Source organism: Equus quagga, chromosome 1 (genome assembly GCF_021613505.1).
Source record: "Equus quagga isolate Etosha38 chromosome 1, UCLA_HA_Equagga_1.0, whole genome shotgun sequence".
Classification (NCBI taxonomy): domain Eukaryota; kingdom Metazoa; phylum Chordata; class Mammalia; order Perissodactyla; family Equidae; genus Equus; species Equus quagga.
Genome location: NC_060267.1, coordinates 131,004,502 through 131,029,565, shown reverse-complemented (window position 1 = coordinate 131,029,565; position 25,064 = coordinate 131,004,502). Strand labels below are relative to the sequence as shown.

Genomic DNA, 25,064 nt, shown 5'->3' with positions numbered 1-25,064 from the left:
CTCCAGAGGCTGGCTCCGCGCCCCCGGAGGGGAAGCTCCAGAGTTCCGCCCAGGCAGCAGACAAAACTCTCTGTCTGCCATTAGCGGAGGGGCCACGCCCAGCATCCACAACACCAGGAGGGTCCCAGAGAGGAGAATATCAGGCAGGGCAGCAGCTGACCAGCTACCACTGAAATCAGGATCTCCGGCTATCCCCCAGTCAGGGCAAAGGGCTCCCCGAGTTCCTGGGGAACAGGACTGGGGCTGGGTGGAGTTCCAGCGACCCAGCTCCGTAGCCTAGGGGGAAACCCTACAGGCTCACAGCAGCCTCAGTGAAAGCCTCTGCACAGCACTAGCAGAGAGCACCCATCCGGCAGCCACAAGGCTGGAAGACCCCGGGACAAAAGTAGCATAGTTAGGTGAGCTAACCACAGACTGTAGAAGATGCCAATAGCTCTGCTGTGACCCATAGTGGACAAGTGAGATTTTGTGGGTGCCGACAGTGACGGAGCGGCAAATATAAGTGATCCTACCCCTGGCCGCTGGAAAAGCCCATAACACCGTTGCAGACCCCAAGGAGGGAGCACGTCTAGGTGGGCTGCAACAGTAGGCACCAGCAGCCTGAAGCCCCCCCGTGACGGCCCCCACGGCATAAGAGGGAATCCAAAGGACCACTGTGACTATGAGGAGGGGCCCAGGCCCAGTTAGCAACTGCGGATAGGGTTCCTGGTTGGTGCAGTATAAACAGCTGCTCCCCCACCACACCAGCAGAAACAAGTGGAAGGAGCAACTAATCTCTATCTCTATGTGGAGGCACAAATCTACAACATCAAGCAATATGAAAAAATACATTAAATCTCCAGAACAGAAGGAAAATAACAAATACAGACAACAATCCCAAAGAAAATGAAATATATAACCTAAATGATGATGACTTCAAAACAGCCATCATTAAAATACTCAATGAGTTAAGAGAGAATTCACATAGACAACTCAACGAGTTCAGGAGCTATGTCACAAAAGAGTTTGATACGATAAAGAAGAACCAAACAGAAATACTGGAAATGAAGAACACAATAGAGGAGATTAAGGAAAATCTAGATGCACTGAACAGTAGTGCCGATAATATGGAGGAAAGAATTAGCAATTTGGAAGATGGGAATATAGAAATGCTGCAGGCAGAGGAGGAGAGAGAAGTAAGACTAAAAAGAAATGAAGAAACTCTCCGAGAATTATCAGACACAATTAGGAGATGCAACGTAAGGATTATAGGTATACCAGAGGGAGAAGAGAAGGAGAAAGGGGCAGAAAGCCTATTCAAAGAAATAATGGCTGAGAACTTCCCAAATCTGGTGAGAGAGATGGATCTTCAGGTGACAGAAGCCAATAGATCTCCAAACTTTATCAATGCAAGAAGACCAACCCCACGGCATATAGTAGTGAAGCTAGGAAAAGTCAAAGACAAGGAGAAAATACTAAGGACAGCCAGGCAAAAGAAACTAACCTACAAAGGAACCCCCATCAGGCTATCAGCAGATTTCTCAGCAGAAACTTTACAGGCTAGAAGAGAGTAGAATGATATATTTAAAAATCTGAAGGACAAAAACTTACAGCCGAGAATTCTCTACCCAGCGAAAATATCCTTCAAATACGATGGAGAAATAAAAACTTTCCCAGATAAACAAAAATTAAGGGAGTTCATTGCCACAAAACCTCCTCTTCAGGAAATCCTCAGGAAAACCCTCATTCCTGAAAAATCCAAAAAAGGAAAGGGGCTACAAAACCAAGAGCAGATGAGATAAGCAGAAGGACAACAACAGAGAGTAGCAGCTCTTCATCAGAACAGATTAAACCATGGGACGAGAAACAAAGGAAACTGAAGAAAACCGGAAAACAAGACATAAAATGGTAGTGGTAGACCCGCACATCTCAATAATCACTCTAAATGTAAATGGATTGAACTCCCCAATCAAAAGAGACAGAGTGGCAGGATGGATCAAAGAACAAGACCCAACAATATGCTGCCTCCAGGAAACACACTTCAGCCCCAAAGACAAACACAGACTCAGAGTGAAGGGATGGAGAACAATACTCCAAGCTAATAATGAACAAAAGAAAGCAGGTGTCGCTATACTAATATCAGACAAGGTAGACTTCAAAGCAAAACAGATAAAGAAAGACAAAGAGGGACAGTATATAATGATAAAAGGGACTCTCCACCAAGAAGACATAACACTTATAAATATATACGCACCCAACACAGGAGCACCAAAATTTGTAAAGCAACTCTTAACAGAACTAAAAGAAGACCTCAACAACAATACAATAATAGTAGGGGACCTCAACACACCATTAACACCAATGGACAGAACATCCAGACAGAAAATCAACAAGGAAATAATAGAATTAAATGAAAAATTAGACCAGATGGACTTAATAGATATACATAGAACACTTTATCCAAAAACAGCAGGTTACACATTCTTCTCAAGTGCACATGGAACATTCTCAAGGATTGACCATATTTTGGGAAACAAAGCAAACATCAATAAATACAAGAGAGTTGAAATAATATCAAGCATCTTTTCTGATCATAATGCTATGAAACTAGAAATCAACTACAAGAAAAAAGCAGAGAAAGGTGCAAAAATGTGGAGACTAAACAACACGCTTCTGAACAAACAATGGATTATTGAAGAAATTAAAGAAGAAATTAAATATTATCTGGAGACAAATGAAAATGAGAACATGACATACCAAATCATTTGGGATGCAGCAAAAGCAGTCTTAAGAGGGAAATTCATCGCAATACAGGCTCACCTCACTAAACAAGAAAAAGCTCACATAAGCAACCTCAAACGACACCTAACAGAACTAGAAAAAGAAGAACAAAGCAAGCCCAGAGTCAGTACAAGGAGGGAAATAATAAAAATAAGAGCAGAAATAAACGATATTGAAACAAAAAAGACAGTAGAAAGGATCAATGAAACAAAGAGTTGGTTCTTCGAAAAAATTAACAAACCTTTAGCCAGACTCACCAAGAAAAGAAGAGAGAAATCTCAAATAAATAAAATTAGGAATGAGAGAGGAGAAATCACAACAGATACCAATGAAATACAAGGGATCATAAGAGAATACTATGAAAAACTATATGCCAACAAATTGAACAACCTGGAAGAAATGGACAACTTCCTAGACTCCTACAACCTCCCCAAACTGAATCAGGAAGAAATAGAGAATCTGAATAGGCCAATCACAAGTAAGGAAATAGAAACGGTAATCAAAAACCTCCCCAAAAATTAGAGTCCAGGACCAGACGGCTTCTCTGGAGAATTCTACCAAACATTCAAAGAAGACTTAATACCTATTCTTCTCAAACTATTCCAGAAAATTGAGGAAGATGGAGTACTCCCTAACACATTCTATGAAGCCAACATCACTCTGATCCCCAAACCTGACAAGGACAACACAAAGAAGGAGAACTACAGGCCGATATCACTGATGAACATAGATGCAAAAATCCTCAACAAAATTCTGGCAAACTGAATACAGCAATACATCAAAAAGATTATACACCATGATCAAGTGGGATTTATATCAGGGACACAGGGATGGTTCAACATCCGCAAGTCAATCAACGTGATACACTACATCAACAAAATGAAAAACAAAAACCACATGATCATCTCAATAGGTGCAGAGAAAGCATTCGACAAGATCCAACACCCATTTATGATAAAAACCCCCAGTAAAATGGGTATAGAAGGAAAGTACCTCAACATAATAAAGGCCATATATGACAAACCCACAGCCAACATCATACTCAATGGACAAAAACTGAAAGCCATCCCTCTGAGGACAGGAACAAGACAAGGGTGCCCACTTTCACCACTCCTATTCAACATAGTACTGGAGGTTTTGGCCAGAGCAATTCGGCAGGAAAAAGAAATAAAAGGAATCCAAATAGGTAATGAAGAAGTAAAACTCTCGCTGTTTGCAGACGACATGATCTTATATATAGAAAACCCCAAAGAATCCATAGAAAAACTATTAGAAATAATCAACAACTACAGCAAAATCGCAGGGTATAAAATCAACATACATAAATCAGTAGTATTTCTATACACTAACAATGAACTAACAGAAAAAGAACTCAAGAACTAAATCCCATTCACAATCGCAATGAAAAGAATAAAATACCTTGGGATAAACTTAACCAAGGAAGTGAAGGATCTATACAATGAAAACTACAAGACTTTCTTGAAAGAAATTGATGACGACATAAAGAGATGGAAAGACATTCCATGCACATGGATTGGAAGAATAAACATAGTTAAAATGTCCATACTACCTAAAGCAATCTACAGATTCAATGCTATCCCAATCAGAATCCCAAGAACATTCTTCACAGAAATTGAACACAGAATCCTAAAATTCATATGGGGCAACAAAAGACCGCGAATTGCTAAAGCAATCCTGAGCAAGAAAAACAAAGCCGGCGGAATCACAATCCCCGATTTCAAAACATCCTACAAAGCTACAGTGATCAAAACAGCATGGTACTGGTACAAAAACAGGTCCACAGATCAATGGAACAGAATTGAAAGCCCAGAGATAAAACCACACATCTATGGACAGCTAATCTTCAACAAAGGAGCAGAGGGCCTACAATGGAGAAAGAAAGTCTCTTCAACAAATGGTGCTGGGAAAACTGGACAGCCACATGCAAAAGATTGAAAATTGACCATTCTTTTTCACCACACACCAAAATAAACTCAAAATGGATCAAAGACCTAAAGATTAGGCCTGAATCAATAAGTCTTCTAGAAGAGAATATAGGCAGTACACTCTTTGACATCAGTTTCAAAAGAATCTTTTCAGACACTATAACTCCTCAGTTGAGGGAAACAATAGAAAGAATAAACAAATGGGAATTCATCAGACTAAAGAGCTTCTTCAAGGCAAGGGAAAACAGGATTGAAACCAAAAAGCAGCTCACTAATTGGGAAAAAATATTTACAAGCCACTTATCCGACAAAGGGTTAATCTCCATAATATACAAAGAACTCACGCGGCTTAACAACAAAAAAACAAACAACCCGAACAAAAAATGGGCAGAGGATATGAACAGACATTTCTCAAAAGAAGATATAAATATGGCCAATAGACACATGAAAAGATGTTCGTCATTGCTAATCATCAGGGAAATGCAAATCAAAACTACACTAAGATATCACCTTACGCCCGTTAGATTGGCAAAAACATCCAAAACCAAGAGCGACAAATGTTGGAGAGGTTGTGGAGAAAAAGGAACCCTCATACACTGTCGGTGGGAATGCAAACTGGTACAGCCACTATGGAAAACAGTATGGAGATTTCTCAAAAAGTTAAAAATAGAAATACCCTATGACCCAGCCATCCCATTACTGGGTATCTATCCTAAGAACCTGAAATCAGAAATCCCAAGAGTCCGTTGCACCCCTATGTTCATCGCAGCATTATTTACAATAGCCAAGACGTGGAACCAACCTACATGCCCAGAAACTGATGATTGGATAAAGAAGATATGGTATATATACACAATGGAATACTACTCAGCCATAAAAAAAGACAAAATTGGCCCATTCGCAGCAACGTGGATGGACCTCGAGGGTATTATGTTAAGCGAAATAAGCCAGTCAGAGAAAGACGAACTCTATATGACTCCACTCATAGGTGGAAGTTAACATATTGATAAGGAGATCTGATCGGTGGTTACCAGGGAAAAGGGGGGGTGGGGGGAGGGCACAAAGGGGGAAGAGGTGTACCCACAACATGACTAACAATAATGTACAACTGAAATCTCACAAGGTTGTAATCTATCATAACATTAATAAAAAAAAAAAAAAAAGTGGCTAAAGTCAAGCCAGGGAGTGATAGTATCAATAAGACAAATCACAAGCTTATTTGCACTCCTCTGGTGAAAGTTGGTCATTGATTGTTTTCAATAAAATGCTACTTCATCATTCCAAGTGCCTAGAAAAGAAAGCATTAACTTTGGTCCAGAAACCTGCTGTGAAACTAGGCAAGGAATATGCAATTATAGTATTATGTAACATTCTCTCTTTGAAATGGGCCGTAACAATTTTAATAAAAAATCAATTATCTCAAAATAAGCAAATGATTAGTCATGACCATACAGTCCAAACAGAACACTGACTAATGAATCTGATGACTTTTCTTCCATGCTGCTTATGGGTTTCAGCAATAATTTCCTAAATTTATGCACTGTAAAAATATGACTTTCGATGGCATCACTTGGGGGGCTTTATGTCTGTTAATAGCACTTTAACATTCCTTTCATATCTTAACCAGAACAGAGTGTATAAACTACTTTAAACATTATATTTGATTTAAATCTTCTAAAGAAATTCCAATCTTCACATAATTCTGAGTTATGAACAAAATATTACTTTTTAAAAGAGTTTTTAAGAGTGATTACAGAACTCTAAATAACACATTTGGAAACTAATAGTGATGTATCTTTGAATATTACACTACCTAGTTCTAAAGAAAATTATTCTTTCACAATTCTGGCTAAGTACATCCAGAATATTCATAATTTGCATATTATAACTATTCCAAAAGAAATTTCTTGTCATAGATGGAACAAATAGGATACTTATGAATAAGCATGAACAATATTCAAAATAATTTTTCTTATGTCACACAGACAAAAAAATCAAAAATAATCAACTGTATGCTTAACTCTTTCTAAGACCCTTCAAGCAAAAATATAATTATTAATGTAATACCTTTTAACTATGGAATTTCCTAAAATTAGCAATGTAGAGAACTGAGGTAATTATCTGGATGTTCTGAAACAAAACATAGGAATTCAAATCTTAAGTGTTATTTCAAATATTACTTGAGTTCTTTAGATATTAAAAGCCAGGATCAAGTGTGAGGTGTGTGTCTGTGTACCTGCCTGTGCTTGTACATGCTATGTGTATGCCCTGAATTATCTCTTAAATAGTTGTAATTTTCCATTGTGTCAGGGAGACTAGTCTACAAGAGAATAAGATAATTTTCAGAAATAGACTTAAAAAAATCATAAGAAGAAACCACTGTTCCTAGACTAGGACTATGAAAACCTTTACAATTCAGCTCATCACGCCCCTGAGACTGCAGAGTCCTAGAACCACATACAAATCAGGAAGACCTCACTGAACGTTAACAAGAGTTTTTCTTCTCTCTGAACTAGAAAAATGCTTGGTCTTTTTCTTGTAAACCCTTACGTAAAATGTGAGCCCTGCACAAGATGTATTTGCAGAAAAGATGGGGCATCAACGGATAATGACCAGGAGTGGGGGAAGTCAGATGTGTGGGAACATCGGAGGGGGTCTCAAGTGGCCCTGGCCCGTAGCAAGGTTACCCCGAGCATCTCCAAATCAGTCATTTGCCTTGCATCAATGAGGTTACTAATACGAAGCACTAAATTTAGGACCCAGAAGGTCTAAAGATTTATTAAAAATTTATAAGAGACCTCCGGATACCATCTCTGGGCACGATAACCACTAGGGCTTCAGCAGAGAAGGTATTTGAGACTGATGAAAAAACCATGTTATTTGTCCAGAATTAAGAACTAAGGGAAGAAAAGAACTCAACTGAAGATAACCTGCACAGTGTTTATAACGACGAGACAAAACTCCTCCAGGAGTGGAGACTGGTAGTTACGCTGCAGAAAGGTTATTATTACAGGAAATAATAAGCATACAAAGCCAAAATTTTAGATTCTTAAGAAATGGCATTAGAGTATCACTTAGTAAAATGGAATGACTAAAGCAAAAGTAAAAGATTTTTAAAGTAGAAGGTTTATTTCTACTCTAGGGAAAAAACACTCCCAGGAGGACTTCAAAGCTTAATCCTTATTTACTCTGATTTAGTTTACACTGATGGACACAGGACTGAGTGGAAATTACCTTAATTAACAGAAACAACTAAGTTATAATTTATCAAAATTTGTAGGGTGGCCATGTTCAAAACAAACATACAAATACAAAAGAAATGTCCTAGGTACCAATAACTGGTTAAAAAAATAAAAGGAGAAATACAGTATTCATAACAGTAACCTAAAAATCATATATATAGTAATGCTTAGGACTATCCTGCAAAAGAAATATCATGGGCCTACAATAGGAAAATGTCAAAACTTTACTGTAAAAGATCACTGAAATACATGAAGTTCTACCAAGTTCATGGATGGGAAGAAATAATATTGGAAAAATATCAATCATTCTAAAATCATTTTATAGGTTGAATATAATTCAAATTAAAATTACCAGTTGTCCCTCTTAATTGACAAGGTGATCCTTGTCAATAAAATAGTATCAAGACCAGTGAATAAAGAAGGAATTATTTGATAAATAGTGCTGGAATAATTAGTAGATCAGTTAGAAAAATATAAAGTTAGAATCTCACCACTCAACATGAATCAAAATAAACTAAAGATAGATAAAGGGGTTAAACTGATGTAAAAAGTAACACTAAATTTTTTTTAAATATAGGTGAGTGTCTATTTTTGAAATCAGAGAATGACTTCTAAACATAAAGGCAATGACAAAATCCTAAAGGGAAACACAGGTCAAGAAACCTAAAAACAGTTCTCTTTATAAAAAAATTTAAGTTAAATAAAATTTTGCCACAAATCTAACAAAGGCTCTATATAAAGCATAGAATAACTCATATAAACCAATAAACGAAACAGTAAACTCAAAAACAAGTACACAAATTACTTAAATAATTTACAAAAGAAAAGTACAAACAGCTAATAAATGTATAAAAACCTCAACCACTCCAGTAATTACAGAAAGGAAAGTTAAAATGAGGAAAAAAATTCCACCTATGCATTTGTCAAAGTTATGTAAAATGACACTCTCGCTGTTGGTCAAGGTGTGGCAGAAAGGCTGCCTTTATTCAGGGCTGGAAGAAACATGCTTTGGTAGGACTTCTCTAAAATGCAACATAGCAGGAACTATTTAAAATCATTTGCCCAGGAATTTATTTTATTAAAAAAATAAAAATGTTATACTGGCCAAAAAAAAAAAAGGAAGAAATGATCAACATTAGGGGAATGAGTAAATAGAGTGGAGTATCATACAATCATTAAAATAGAGTTTTGGAAGGAGACAATTATATCAGAAAATTCTGGTGCTATTATTAAAAATAGGATATAAAACTGAATAAACACTTTGACACAATTTGGTGAAAAGAAATAGAGTATTAGATAAGACAAAAGAGAAGAAAGGAGAGAGGGAGGAAGAAAGGGAAGGAAAGAAGGAAGTCAGAAAGAGGAAGGGAGGGAAAGAGGAGAAAGAACAGAAGGATTAAGCAAGAGAGAAGAGAACAATAACAACCAAAAGACGTCTGGGCCGGGAAAAACCCAATGTTCCTAACACTCTGTAGTGAGATGTCCTGTCATTTTTATTTTCTCTTGTGTCCTTTCGCAAATTCCCCACTGTAAAAACATAGTCCTTTTTTAACAGACTATGAAGAATGTAAAATCCATCATGCTATGCCCCTATCGGTCCAAAAAGAGTTGGACCCTGAGAATATCTGCAGACAGGGGGAGTTAAAGTAATGAGGGTTTGGCTATATTCCCAGGATGCCAAAACAATGGGTTAGCTTAATTAACTTGGGGAGAAAAGTCAGTCAATGACTCTTGAATTAGTCACCTAAAGGACGGAAAAGTTCACTTTTGCATCCTAGAGACCCATCGCTGGGGTGAAAACAAAGGCAAAGTCCAGGAAGTCCTTGTCATCAACATTTCTGGAAATGGTCTAAAAGTTAACAGAACTATTTCTTTGGCCCCACTGATCTCGACAGGGATGGTGAGCTCCTATCGGGGTCCTGGTAAACCTTTGCTGCTGCGGAAACAAAGCTCTCCCCATTTGTCCTGTACACACCCAAAACGTGACATACTTAGGGTTTTCTCCCGTCCTTAACTAGTAAGTGTGAAACAATTTCAGTGGGATTACTTTACACCTTTTTAAAATGATCTAAAGAAAACATCCATTTTTCCCAGGGTCAATTTTCCAGCTTGAAGATAATTCAATCTTATTTGTCTTTCTTCACCTCTCCATTGTCTTGAGCCTGCTTATTAACACTTCCATTCAAATGTTACGGGAAAGGAAACTTGGATTATTTTTGCTGCTCTGCTAAAAAGTATATTGGGGAAAGGAGGTTAATAAAGATGCTCTAACGGGGCTTGAGGAATTCTATTTGCTAAAATAAAGTTTGTTTTAAAGAATAGAAGGTGGAGGCTGAAGCTAATTAAATACACCCAAGCGTCTTGTGTATCATGGAATATGTCTCCTGGAGCAGCAGTTTAACAAAAAGTTGTTAGCTGAACTGTTTCCTTTATCCATGCAATTCCTTTTCCCCAGGATGGGAATTTATAAGTAGGAGGTACTTAGAATGCATGATAGCAAAGATCGCATCTGCCAAATGACAAACCCCGGTCATCTTTATGTAATATTTCTCCCGGTAAGTCACTTGAGTTGACAAAACAAAACAAAAAAACTCTTTAACCCTAAGTTAAAGAAACAAATAAACAGCTTCATATAAATGCACACCTGTCATTAGGACAAAAATATTAGTGGTGGCATCTGGGCTGTTTTACACATACTTTTACTAGTTACCTGTTTTTTGTACCATTAAGCTAAGATCAGAATTGTTACTGTTATTAGGAGGCTGTATTTTATTTTGTCCTGAGCCAAATGACATGTTTTTAACTCTTACAAAACCCACAATAATGTTAGGCATTTACCAATCTCAAAGAGCATGGCCCTATTTTTAAACCTAAACCTATTTTAACTTCTGGCGCTTGAATGTAATATACGCTAAGTTGTTTGCTATTTTACAAATGCTAACCCGTTTGGCATAGATAAGTCAACATTTGAAGGATCTAAGAAAGAATTCCATGAGCCTAGATCTACAGCTGACTTCTGCTTTTAGAGTTGAAGTTAAGAAAAAGGTAATAACAGAGCTGGTAATATTTCCTCGAGTTCTTAATTTTTAAATTTCATATTCAAAAGAAATGGCAGTGGGCTCTGCACTGGTCATTTCTTTCAACAGAACGGAAATGGGAAGAGACTCATAAATATTTTCGAAACCTCCCCAGAATGGCACACCGTGACATGTGATCAATGGATCCTCATGCTTTGATATGTTACAGCGGGAACTTTCAGAAATGACTTACTGGGTTGTACATCTGATTGAACAACTGCTCAGCTTGCTACATTGCAAAGTTGGGGAGGCATTGAAGCACAGACAGGGAAAGAAGGAAAGATCCAGAAAAACAGCGTTAGCTTAACAAATCCAGTGCATTTGCACAGACGAACTGGTCATTAAAAAAGAAGAAATTTCAGTTTCTCAACATTCCACAGTGAAAGTGAGAGGCTCTAGGGAAACAGAAATGTTGACTTTGGCTCCTAAAAAAGAATAGCTGGAATAAGAAATTTAAGGTTTGTGTTACTTTCCCTTTCTCAAGTTAAATAACCCATGAAATAAAGAAAGCTGTCCACTTTTGATGATACATGAAGTGCTGGCCTCTAGCAATGAATCAGAAGAAGTACTTTTGGCCAAGCTTGCAATTTATTACCTGAACTTCAAAGATGGTAATAATAAAAGATTAATTAAATCTTATCATTGAATTTATAGCTCCTCTTTTATATTAACACAAGCCTGAATTTTCTATTCAGTCTAACTTTGGAAAAATATAGATCAGCAAACAGCAGGTTAGCAATAGCAAAATATCAGTAAGCAAGACATTACAGGATTAACAGTAAATGGGAGAAGAAAAAATTCAAGTCAGCAGGAAGAATAAAAAGAACCAAAATACAGGATTATCCATTGCCCATTACCAGTTTCTACTGTTTGTTCACAATGAATACAAAATGTAATTTTTAGTGACTATTCTATTTAATTATGTTCCAAGTGCTTTAGAATCTGTGATGCTCTCTTGTCTATTTTGTGCAGGAGATTTAAATGTTTGTGGATTTAAATGTACTAAATAATATTTTAAATAGCACTCTCAGGTCCTATTTCTTAAATACCTGCCTCATTAATTTGGGGCTCAACATCAAGGTGCAGAAGGTGAAATACTGTAGGAACTTTCACTTCGCCAAGCTAAGACAAGCACCTTTGAAGAGCCTGAATTTTTGTTTCTTCAGCTTTGATGGAGTAAATGATAATTTTACCATGGTTAAAAAAAAACCCTCCTCGAACATGATATTAATCGGAAAATTACCAAATAGCACAAATCATAACGTTTTGAATTGCTATTGCTTCTCAATTGATTTCTAGTCATATAAATTGACTTCTACATTTTAAACATCAAACACTCTTTTGAAAGATAAAATGATCCACACATTACTAATTAGGTTCTTCTGAACCCCTAGGTATCTATTTAAGACTAACGAATGCACTAATTTATAAACCACACTCATAACTAGTAGTTACGCGTCATTTTGTTAGTATCCTTTTATCAGCCTCACTAATATCAGCAAAGATTTCCTCAGGCATGAATATTCGATTGTACTGTTTTTAAGAGAAGGGATGCAATGTGTAAGGGATACTTCCTTTTCTGCCTAGAACCATTTTGCATCACAAAGTATTTGAAGATGTCTTAAATTAACACAGTATAGTAAAGAGTTAAAAGTAACAACGTGTGTGAATGTTCTCCACAAACTTTTATGTAAAGATGCACCTTACCAATGTCAAGCATTGTTCATAAGACAAAATCAAATTTAAATCACCATTTGGATTCCATTGTCACTGGCAGAAAAGGTTTCTGTTCAGCTAAATACATCTACGATGTTGTGTAGATTTTAAGGCAAAAATACCTGGAGGGTCACAAATCTTGAGCAAAATTCCATTGGGAATTCATGGTTTATTTATGACATAATAAAATCATTATGTTTTCAGCTTTCATTTAGCAACCCTTTACATTTTATTCACAAGTCACATACCCTTTTATTTAAAAAGAGGCCCAGACACTCCTTAAGCTTTTATAGCTGCTTATTTTTCCATGAGTAAATGATGTGTTTATATGTGTATTCACATACTGTTGGCTTATATTTTCAAATATTTCATGTAGATCTCAATTCTTTTTAAGGTGATGGGTACTTGAGGTTTTTACAGAACTATTTATTAGCAGAAATTAAAGACTACTAGAAAAGGTATTTTAAACTTTTGAATTTAGTTGATGCTAGAGAGCCAAAAACAACAAAACAGCATCTGCAGGTTAGGTATAAAAATATTTAAATTATAATTACCCTATTTAATCTCACTGTACTGTGCATTTAGGAGATAGTATAAGCAATGATTATTTATATACTTAGAAATAAGTTATCTTTTCATAAACTAAATAGGTCCCTTTACAGCAAGACAACCATATTTGTTCCTTTAATCCTGGTGATATGGCAGAATGTTAAAATGTCATCAGGAATAATGCTAAAATGTTTACAGAATTTGGTCTATGACTTTCAGTATGTGGTGTGTACCTGAGAGTCTAGGAAAACCACATGCTCTAAGTGATTTTTGGGGTGGACCATAGCTATGTTGAAAGAAACTAAATTGAACTGCATAGATGTTGACTTAACTAGTCAAGTCATATACATGGGAACTATAAGCATCAATACATGAACCTCTTCCTTTTAATTACCAGAGGATTTCAAATTCCATAGATGAGTGACACTAAAAAGGAGGGTGTCAAGTATGTATCTGCAGAAATAACATATGAGGTGCCCTCATCTCCATAATGGCCCTTTAGAGTTGATGAAGGGCATCTTTCATGCCCAGGTCTATTCGAGGTCGTCCTTCTTCCAGTCTCAGTACACGGCAAGGTACTGGGTGAGATAACACAAAAGACCACCACATGGAGCCAATGGAGTTCTCTCTTTCACAGAGTTCTCTTAGAGCCTGCCTGTGATCACAAAACTGTTCATTAAATAAAAAGTACCTTTTATACGTTCACTTCTTGATATGCCTATGCGTGTATAACACATTGCAGAATACATTTATACATATGCCAAGAATGTATATCATACACCCAATGCATAAATAGCCAAGTCAATCTCCATTTAAACATCCTCAAGTGGGCAATTTAAATTCTTCTATTTATTGTTCAAGATTTCTACTTAACTAGATATTGCTTGAAAAAAATGAGATGAGTGGATTGGGAAACAGATTTGCAATATGGAGATTTTCTTGCTGTTTTGCTGTAAAAGGATTTGATCTGTATATTTATCTTTTCCTGCATTAGTAAGGAGATTTTATTGGTGTGAAATTTCTCATGGCAATTTCCTAAAGTTCCATAGTAAAGTGAACACGGTATAATCACATTACAGTTATATATTGCACCATACAAAATAGTATATTAAATTTTAAAATATCCAGAATAATTTCTCCACAGACATATGATGCTTTCACATCCCTATCGTCCATATCATATATTTTCATAAGGTTAACAAATAAATCTCCATTCCAGTGTGCTATGAATTATACATAGTCAAATTTTATTATATGCTCTGTTTGATTGTTTAGATTCTTATATCTTTTTTGAATAAGTTTATAAGTTGTCAAAGGGAAACAAAATGCTTAAACTCATAATGTTATGAGTTTTATATGAACAATGAGTGCAGACGTACCAAACAACACAGGGAAAAAGTCAAAGGAACAATGCATGACTGGAAATGTACTCCACAAAAATGTCCAGTTCAGAGAAAACATGTTAATGCTGCAATGTAAAGATCCTGCTTTCTTTTCCAAAGCCTTCTACATACAACAAGCTTTCTTAGACATAAGGCCATTTTTGGTCAAGTATAAACAGTCATGCAACAGATATTCTAGGGACTTGGCTATTTTGGTGAACTGCCTGAAATTCAACGTCAGGTAAACTTTTACAAAGTTCCAATACAAAAATTGACCTACTTCTGAAAGTAGTAAAAGTTTATCAGCATATAATGGGGCCCCTGGATTCTTTGGTTTGTTGCAAACATTTCCATTTATCTTTTCTCATAGATAAGCTTTGCCCAGAGAATAAGAGCTGGTTTTTAGAATATTTTTCACTTCCACTACTATTTTCATCTATTTTTCAAGTTTTTTTCAGACAGGAAACCTAAGATAACTTTTCAGGTTCACAGACAGATTTGATGCAGACTTCTTAAGAATAAAGTTAAGAGTGTTTATTAATTCTTTTATCAGCAGACAGGAAAAGATATGGGGTTTGTTTCTTTTGAAAAATGTCTCTTCCTTTCTCATTTTATAAATTCATTGTAAAATGAATATGTTTTTTCTTAGACTTCGCTTACCTTTTTTAACTGTGCTTCCAATTTGCTACATTCTTCCTTCTTTTGTTCAATGGCTATTTCTAGAGATTTTAATTTGGAGTCTCTTTTCAGCCCTGCTGAGGCTAATGAAGATGCATGTTCCTTGAGGTCAATTAAACTAGACTGAAAGGAAAAGAACACTAGTAAGTAAAACACTGCAATTTCTACCAGCAATGTCTTCAATTTGAAAACATTGATTCTATACATAGCAATAAAGTGTGCATTAGACAGAAAGGGTAAATATAGTCTTACTAAGGTAACAATAGTTGGTTCTGGCCAGGAAATTAAAGTTGGCCAGCTTACAGAACCGAGCAGGATCTAATTGCAGCAGAATCAAATGTGACCAAACGATGTGGTCAGAAAATACATGTTTCACGTCTCAAAGTCATGCTAATGATGTAAGTCCCAAGGTGGTCTTTATATGTCATGGCAAAACAGACACCCTGAACCTTCCATTTACATTTATTGCTGTCAGGTCATGCAGACTCTAAGACAAATATGAAAGAAAATACTGGATTTAATGCTTTTTCTCCCCCAAAGGACAAATCAAGTATAAAAGAAGCATCTATTAAGTTTTTATCAAATTCCATTTCTTTAACAGAAAAATGACCAATGGTTTTTCAAACATCTTTCATAGAATCAAAGATTAAATTATATTAAAATTTAGACTAGGCTTTATGTTCCAGTCCTTTGTAAATCCAGATTCAGCGGATATAATGAGTCTCCCCAGCTCAGATATGGGGTTCCCTAAACTGTTCCATTCATCAATCACACCCAGAAATCAAGAGCTTCCCTGGATTCCAAACAATAAAGAAATGAATACTTGCATATATCACAAAATATAACTTGGTTAGCTAGGAGGGCAAGGTCCACCACCAAACAGGAAATGCTTAGCAACATCCAACTATGTGACTAAAATGTTCAGGTTTCACCCAGACTCAGACAATGTGCATCTCCTTCATATCCATTTGCAGCTTAGGAAGACAATAAGCACACAGTGGCCACTCAGTAAAGGAAGATGCCAAATATGTTACACCTGGGCTGCTTCCTGGGCATTGGAATAACCTTACTGATGAAGAGACCACCACCATCACCCAGCAAACAACCCAGCTCCTAACAACCCTCTGAGTGACAGGTTAGCCATTCTCATTTTTTATGGTCAAGAAACTGAGACTCACTCAAGCTGAGTGTCTTCTCCAAGACCCTTCCCGAGCTATTAAACAGAGATATAGGTCTCAAACCCAGGACTCTGACTAGAATCTCAATGCTCTTGATCATATCACTCCCACAGAACTAAAAGGACCTTAGAATCCAGGCATTTTGTCATAGTGAAGATCATTATCACCCCAACTAAATTACAAGCTCCCTGCTGACAACAATTATATGTTGTTTTTCTTTATAAATTTAAAATTGCTAGGTGTGATAGCTTTATGTGTCAACTTGGCTAGGCTCTAGTCCTCAGTCATCCAATCAAACAGAATCTAGGTGTTACTGTGAAGGTATTTTATAGACGTGACTAACGTCTACATTCAGTTGACTTAAGTAAAGCAATTATACTCCACTGTCTGGGTGGACCTGATCCTATCAGTTGCAATGCCTTAGGAGCAGAACTGAGGTTTCCCCGAGAAAGAAGAAATCCCACCTGTGGACTGCAGCATCAGCTCGTGTCTGGGAGTTTCCAGTCTGCCCTTCCTAACGGCCCGCCCTAGGAATTTTGGACTTGCCTAGCCAGCCCCCATAACTATGTAAGCCAATTCCTAGCAATAAATTTCTTAATATGGTTAAATTTCTTAATATGGTTCTGTTTTTCTGGTGGAACCTTAACTGACACATCCGGCTCAGCGGCAGGCACGTTAATATACAGGAACAATAAATGTTTGCTGAAATCCTGTCTGAAATTCATACAATGTAGGCATTGTTTACAAAATTATTTTCATTTAAAGCTTTTGGTTTATCATATCATCAAGATCTCTTTTCAATTAGAAGTATATTTTAAGGTGCAAACCCATGAATAACACTTGAAATCAGTGAAGAATGCTGCAAATAAGGTCAAAGCTTCTGTGCCTTCCGTCATATACCCACCACAGTCTTGACAGATCCCCCAAGTTGGTCTTAACAGTGAAATGGCAGGAAGAAGATTTACATTCTTTATTTTCATAACAAAGAAATAATCTCCTCTCTAAAAAACCAGTGGGCTTAAATTTTAGGGAATACGAACTTTGCCTCTGAGTTTCCTCAAAACTCCTATTGCTCATCAATTCTTCCCCTCCTGGATTGCTAATTTAGACGGTACTTTAATTAGTATAGAATTACCAAAACCCAAGGGCTGAGGCAACACTGTGGAACTGGGGAATGGACAGCTCTGCGGTGAGACAGCCCAGCAGGGTAAAAGGATTGTAACAGCCCAAAAGGAGATGGACACTTCCTACAGAAAAAAATAAGTGTGAAAGGATCAATTGTGGACAAGGGCATATATCTCAGAGTTTTGGAGACTGAATTAAATAATATGCATTGCTGCTTCTCGAACTTTTCCACCAAAGTATTCCTAAGTAAAGGGTTTATAGGTACCCCTGAGAGTATAGGGGACATAGCCCAAAGATCCTCTCCATAATCCCCAAGCAAGAAATTTCTTTAAAATACATTGTTTTACTTTAAAAACATAGGTGAGATTTGTATTCTGTATCCATGTTTGCTCTAGCATAAAAATATTGTTTTAAATTATTTACCATAATGTAAAAATGATATTCCAGAAGAGCAGCCACATTTAACCTATACTTTGGTCCCGCATGGTACCACATCTCCTAACCTGGGGATATAGAATGATTCGTTTGAGAACCACAGTTGAAAGTAAAGCACTCAACACAAGGACTAGCCTATAACAGGCTCTCAATAAAGTGGAGTTGGTATTATTATTATTGATGCTGTTTTATCTCAAGCAAAAGATCACAGGACATTGCAAAAATACAGAATTCTCTAAGTCCCACAAATGTGATAAGACATCAAGAAAAGTTTCAAGGAGCTACACTGTATGCAGTTAGTAGAATAGAGAAAATAGGCATGGGGCATCACCAAAGAAGGGAGGTACAGCAAATATTTTCCTTTGAATTCGGACAGCTTTACAAAGGAAAGACAACCATTTTCCCCAAGCCTTTACACAGTACCTCAAACGAAGTCTCTAGTCTCTTGAGGCTACCATGAATATCAATTTATCAGGGCTAGCAACATGGTTCATCTGTTTTTCCAGGCTCACCTCTTTTTCAGTCAGTTCGGCTTGTAAAGCATTGACCTTCTCTTTCAGGTCTTTGTTCTCTTTTCGGAAGGATTCTATCTCTTCTAGCCTTTCCCGATCATCTCTCTCCCGCTGTTCTTTCAAACGCTCAATTATTCTCTCCTGTAAGGCAATTGTCAAAAAGAAGAGGTGAGAACCCATCATTGTGTGTGCCAAGGCATGCTATAAAAGGGACTTATAAGCAGTAAATGTAAGAAATGCTCTAGAGGGGTCGGTCCTGTGGCCGAGTGGTTAAGTTCGCGCACTCTGCTGTGGCGGCCCCGGGTTTCACCGGTTCGGATCCTGGGTGCGGACATGGTACCGTTCATCAAGCCATGCTGAGCTGGCATTCCACATGCCACAACTAGAAGGACCCACAACTAAAAATATGCAACTATGTACCGTGGGGCTTTGGGGAGAAAGAGGAAAACTAAAATCTTAAAAAAAAAAAAAAAAAAAGAAATGCTCTACAGGAATCAGCACATACAAGATATTCAAAACTGGGTTTGTGAAGAGAGGCTGTGTATAACAGCATTTGAGAAAGACAATCATTACAGCTTTCACCTTGTTAACAATACTTAGCATGATAGGTTTGCAAGGGACCTTAATGTTCAAGCTCTTGGTTCATGGTGGTACCTGGAAAACTCCAAGAGCAATTCCAGCAGAGGGAGGCTCAGGTATCAAGACTCTAGACTTGCCAAAGCCTTGTATGGGCAAAGGGAAGAAGCAGAACCAACCTCTTGGTTCAAGCCTTTTTGCTTGGCTTTCCCATTTGATGTCAAAGAACTTTCTTGGTCTCTGAAGACTCTTCTCTCGCTAGAAAGGGGATGACAGTAGGGCTGGACCTAGGTCCTCCACGACTTGGGACTGGGCTCACAGCGCAAAATTGAGACAAAGGAAAGAACGACCTCATTCTATAAGTGATTTTCCACTGGGTCTGCAGATGTTTATTTACTTCGATATTCTTTCAGTGGCTTCTTGGCAGTCAGTGGAGACTCTAAAACATCGCTTGAATTTGAGCAAAGTTCAAACAGCAGCTTTCCTTTATTGAGAGCTTACTACATGCTAGGTGCTGTGATGTGCTCTCATCACAACTATAGGGTCTGAATCAGTGCTACTGGTAGCAGTGTAGAGGTGAGGAAACCCAGGCTCAGAGAGGCTGGCTGACTCATCCCAGGTGACCAAGCTCATAAACAGAAGGCCCACCCTGGCATCCAGGGCTGTCTGAGTCTCAGCCGTGCCCATGAGACCAGACTACCACAAACATATGCCTGGAGCCACTCAAGGAGATCTGAGGACCTTTCTGCCCTTGACTTTAAAACTGAAATGAAAACACTATGCTGGTAGACATGTTTTCCAAAAATGTAGAACCTTACCAATATAAAAATAAGAACTTTCTCTTTTTAAGGAAAATTCCACTTGGGTAAAATTTGAGTTAGATATCTGAAATTTGTTTCAAATTACCCAACACATATCTGAACTTCCTTTTGGATGGCCATGTTAAAAAATATTGGTGCAAGAACTATGCTTAAGGATCTCGATATTATCTTTTATATTCTTGTAAGTGTATAGTTTTAAGACAATGCCTGATACCTAAGACAACTGTAAAACAGTGTTTGATGCAGAGGGAAGTTAGTTTGAACACTTAGCCTGTGATTTAGGATCCCCCAGAGAAGCAACTGTTCTACCCCAATGACAATAATTTATGTATCTAATCCTTTCAAGGAAAAAAAAGGGACCACTATTGTTTTGCAATTATTTAAAAACACTTTAAAATGAAGTATATTATTACAACCATGGGGGAGGAATTAGAAAAACTGAGTCTATTTATTGCCTACATTTGTTTCTTCTTGATTCCAGCTATAGTCCTACTTTACTCTGTCTGTGACATTGGGGAGTGGGTGATTATGTGATCTACAAAAGAAGGAAATACCCTTCATGCATGGTGAGTCTCTCAAGGGCTTTTAACAATTTCAGCAACAGAGCCCTGACTGCCTTTTGCCTACACTTATTGCAAAAGCATCGCGACTGGTCACCTGGCCACCAGGCCCTCTCCATCCCATCACTTCCACCACATGGCTGTTAGAGAGACATTTTTAAAGCCCCAAACTGATCATGTCACCTCACTATTTGGAAACCTTCCCAGGGATTGCTCTGGCCAAATCATGTGGCATTTATTCCCACTCGGCACCCTTCACATGGTTTTACTGCATGTCCTTCCTCCCAGCCTAGCTTTTCAAAGGGCAGCACCGGAATCCTACGACTCTTTTAACTCAGGGCTGGGCAAACTGTCTGGCATACAACAGGCAATTAAGGAGGCTGGCGTGATGGGGGCTGGCCCCGTGGCCGAGTGGTTAAGTTTGCATGCTCTGCTGCAGGCGCCCCAGTGTTTTGTTGGTTCGAATCCTGGGTGCGGACATGGCACTGCTCACCAAACCACGCTGAGGCAGCGTTCCACATGCCACAACTAGAAAGACCCACAACGAAGAATATACAACTACGTACCGGGGGGCTTTGGGGAAAAAGGAAAAAAAATTTTTAAATCTTTAAAAAAAAAAAAGAGGCTGATGGAAGGAATAAGAATTCAAATTAGGGATCATCTTGGCTTCAAAGGAAAGGAAATAAAATTAAGTATGCGTGTTAACATTCAGAAGGTGTCAGAGCCATTTGCAAAGTAGGTTAATTTACTCTAAGCACTTGTACTATTGACTGGGCATCAATGACAAAAAAATCAGCAAGCACCATAATGTTTTTAAGTGTTATTGATGATTCAGTACTACAAAATATTTCTCTGTCAATCACAAAACTAATTTAAGTGTCAGCCGCACAGGGCCAGATGTCAAAAACATGTGTTAAAAGGCCCTAATATGCCATGATCTACTTGATTAACAACTAAGTTGCAGAAATTCCAACAATGTGTTCTTGTTTTAGTCTTATTTGCATTGGCAAGTGTTCCTTATGTATTCATCTGGCTCTGCACAGGTCTAATCTATTTGTGCTTTATCATGGGGCGGGAACTCAATTGCAGTGGCCTCCAGCTCTGCTATCTGCTTTTCTCAACTGCTTATCTGCTATGCAGCTACAGCAAGGCTTGGCGAGACCAGCTTTATAAATACCATGGGTTCCGTCTCTTGAGCTTCTGTATGTCAATCCCAGAATTAAGTCACACTCAACCTTAACTTGCTAAGCAGCATTCTTTTTTGCACACTGAATATTTGAATAAGTTCCTGGAAATTAAAAGGAATAACACACTCCCTGGGATGTAATAATCCAAGTGGAATAGTGAATAGTGTCTAATGCGTTCTATTCATCAGCCAAAAGACAGCAAACAATTAAATATTCTTATGAGTCCATGATTTTTAATTAATAATTTTATTTTTCGGCACCATGTCTTATCCCGAGGATCTGTTCAATTACATGTAGATAAAAATGGAACTTGTGGGGGCCAGCCCTGTGGCATAATGGTTAAGTTCAGCGTGCTCCACTTTGGCAGCCTGGGTTCACAGGTTTGGATCTCCGGCACAGACCTGCACCACTTATCAGCCATGCTGTGGTGGCGACCCACATAAAAAGTGGAGGAAGATGGGCACAGATGTTAGCTCAGGGCTAATTTTCCTCAGAAAAAAAAAGGAACTGGTAAAGGAAAGGCCATTAAAGGAGATTGTGATGCTGTCAAAAGCACAAAGATCAGAAGGTTTGACTTTTAGTCTCATTCCATCACCTGTAAATGGGTGGCCTTGGATTAGTCCAGGGGAGGTAAAAAAAGTCCCAACCAAGGGCCAACTTAGAGTAGAAGTGGCTTCCTGGAGTGCTGGGTTGAGAAGTTAGCTTGTGCCATAGTCGATTAATGATGTCTGCTCAGGACCCAGAAATGGGAAGTGGGGCTGCACATGTCCAAAAATTTCATTTCTGGGCAAGTCATTTCTCATCACTAAGCCCATTTCCCATCTTTCAAATGACAGAGCATGGATTTAGTGTTTCTCAAAGTGAGGTCTTCCAACCACTTGCATCAGAATCACTGGGAATGCTTGTCAAAAAGCACACATTCCTGACCCCACAGGGGAGCAGTGAATCAGAATCACTACGACATGGGACCCAGAAAACTGTATTTGAAGAAGCTCCTGAGATGATAAGATTATTTGGATACACACAGAAGTTTGATACCCACTGGAATAAATACTTAAAGTAAACCTAGTCTTCTTTGTCCCATGATAGAGAACCTTGCCAGTTCTTACCCAATGCTTTTATCTGTACTGGCCAAATTCACCAGCATTCTGATTGTGGCACCTTTTGAAAATTCCCTCCAAATAAATTGCTCTGTGTTTACTTTTATTCTTCATGACTGTGAAAGGCTAAAACTCAGATGCAAATAAGGTTTGGAAACTAACACCTCACAGGCCAAAGCTGGCCCACAGAGCTATTTTGTTTGGCTTGAGATCATAATTTTTAGAAATTGGCACGTAAATGTTTTGAGACAGGTCAAGGACTCTCTAGGTTGCCACAGATGTCAGCAGTCCCTGCTGCATCACACCAAACCCACTTTCCTCATTTTTGTTCCCTGCCTGGCCCTTCAAGGCATCTAAGCTCTCCACTCCTCATCTATGGTCCCATTCAGATTTCACATGTCTGAGACTGCACATCAGCAGACAGAATAATTATTATCACAGTAGTTCCAAACGAGAATGGAACTTAGAGGTCAGCTAATTTAAATGTGCACTTTGAAGATAAGCTACTGAGAGGCCCAGAGAGGAGAAGAGGCTTGCCCCACGTGATGCAATCATCAAGTAGCAGAGACAGTCTGAGGGGACCAAACTTCCACAGACGTCACCTTGTCTTCCGGGTCATCCCCTCGGTCTCAAAGGAAGAGCCTAAATAAAAGGAGGAGTTTCAGATTTGGGAATTGTTTGGGGACTTAAACTAGAATCAATCAAATCTTAACAAGGCCAGGGAAAAAACGATAAAATCCTGCCAAGAATCCTTGACACGAAATTATATATGTTTACTTCCATAAATTTGGAGAAAGAAATCAAGAGGTACAAATAGGCTGACATCATATCACCCAAAAACTGCAAAAGGGCTACATAACCACGAATGGTTTGTGAACCAACACTCCCTCATTCAAATTTTACAAACAAAATTACTATAGAAAGCTTCGGTGATAAATTCTTGAAAATTGAAAAAAGAAGATTATCTTTTCCTGAAAAATCATCATATTTATTCTTATAAATCTTCAAATAAAATCTTTTGTCTTATAATTTAATCCTAAAGTTATAATCTTCTAAATTTTAACAGGAATATGCAGACTATCTAGCCATAGAATATGGCTCTTTTTTAGCTTCTATATTTTTAGCATAGAGCAATGTTTTTCATACTAGAGTGTACATGACAGTGACCTGCGGAACTTGCTAAAGTGCAGATTCCCAGACCCTGCTCAAGATTCTGATTCAGTAGGTAAAGATAGGGCCTAATAATTTAATTTTCAACAGGCACCTCCTCGTGATTCTGAAGTAGAAGTAAAGAAGGCTTCTTTAAGATATGCTGGCTTAGGGAACCTGGGAGCCATTTAATCTAATTCCCCTACTCCACAAATGGGAAAATTGAGGCCCTGGGAAAGAGAGTTATTTGCCCTCTGAAATCCCATGTATTTTACTTATTTACTGTCTGTCTGTCCTTCACCCCCATTAGAACCTAATCTCCATGAGAGCCAGGATTTTCACTCATTCCCTTCTCTGTGCCCATAGCAGTGCCTGTCCTGTGGCGGGGTCTCACTCAATCAATATCCACTGAGCACTGCCCCATGCAGGTATTCTGCTAGGCACCTGGGGAGGGCAAGCTAACACACACAAATAATACACAAATATGGGTGTGTTGCTTGGGCTTGGAGTCTGGCAGAAAAGACCAATTAATCACACAAAAACAGATAAATGAACAGTTAGGATTATTCAATCAATACAAGAGTTCTGGGAAGTGCACAGTATTCATGAGAACATAATGGAGGATTTCACCTAGCAGCCTCCTCTGAGGAAATGATTAATAAAATAATAATAATAATAACAATAGATATAACTTATTATACCTACTGTTCTGAACAGTTTCCATATATTAATGCATGTTCTCCAAATATAATCCACTGAGGTAGGTACCATTATTATCCCCTTTTACAAATAAAAAACTGAGGAAGTGAAAGGTTAAGTAACTTGTCCAAAGTAGCAAATGTCAAATCTAGGATTTGAAGCCAGGCAGTATGGCTCCAATATCCACAGTCTTGACTACTGTGCCATACAGCTTCTCAGGAAACTGAGCTCTCAGAAGAAGAGGAATTAAATCAGCAGAGAGTAAAGAACATTCTAGGCTCAGAAACAGCATGTGCAAAGGGTCCGAGGTGGAAGGGAACGTGGTGCACTCAAAAATCTAGAAGGCCAGCATAGCTAGAACTCAGAAAACAA

The 25,064-nt window shown here is 38.0% G+C and overlaps 1 protein-coding gene across 1 annotated transcript in view; it reads right to left on the bottom strand.

Annotated features, from left to right (window-relative positions):
* The window catches only part of ERC2 (ELKS/RAB6-interacting/CAST family member 2), a 703,663-nt gene that overhangs the window by 294,724 nt on the left and 383,875 nt on the right, over positions 1–25,064 (bottom strand). Inside the window, exons 8-10 of the mRNA XM_046646460.1 lie at positions 18,601–18,741; positions 15,333–15,473; positions 11,219–11,254 (exon numbers count right to left, since the gene is read on the bottom strand). Coding sequence (XP_046502416.1) covers positions 11,219–11,254; positions 15,333–15,473; positions 18,601–18,741 — 318 coding nt within the window. The remainder of the gene's footprint in view (positions 1–11,218; positions 11,255–15,332; positions 15,474–18,600; positions 18,742–25,064) is intronic.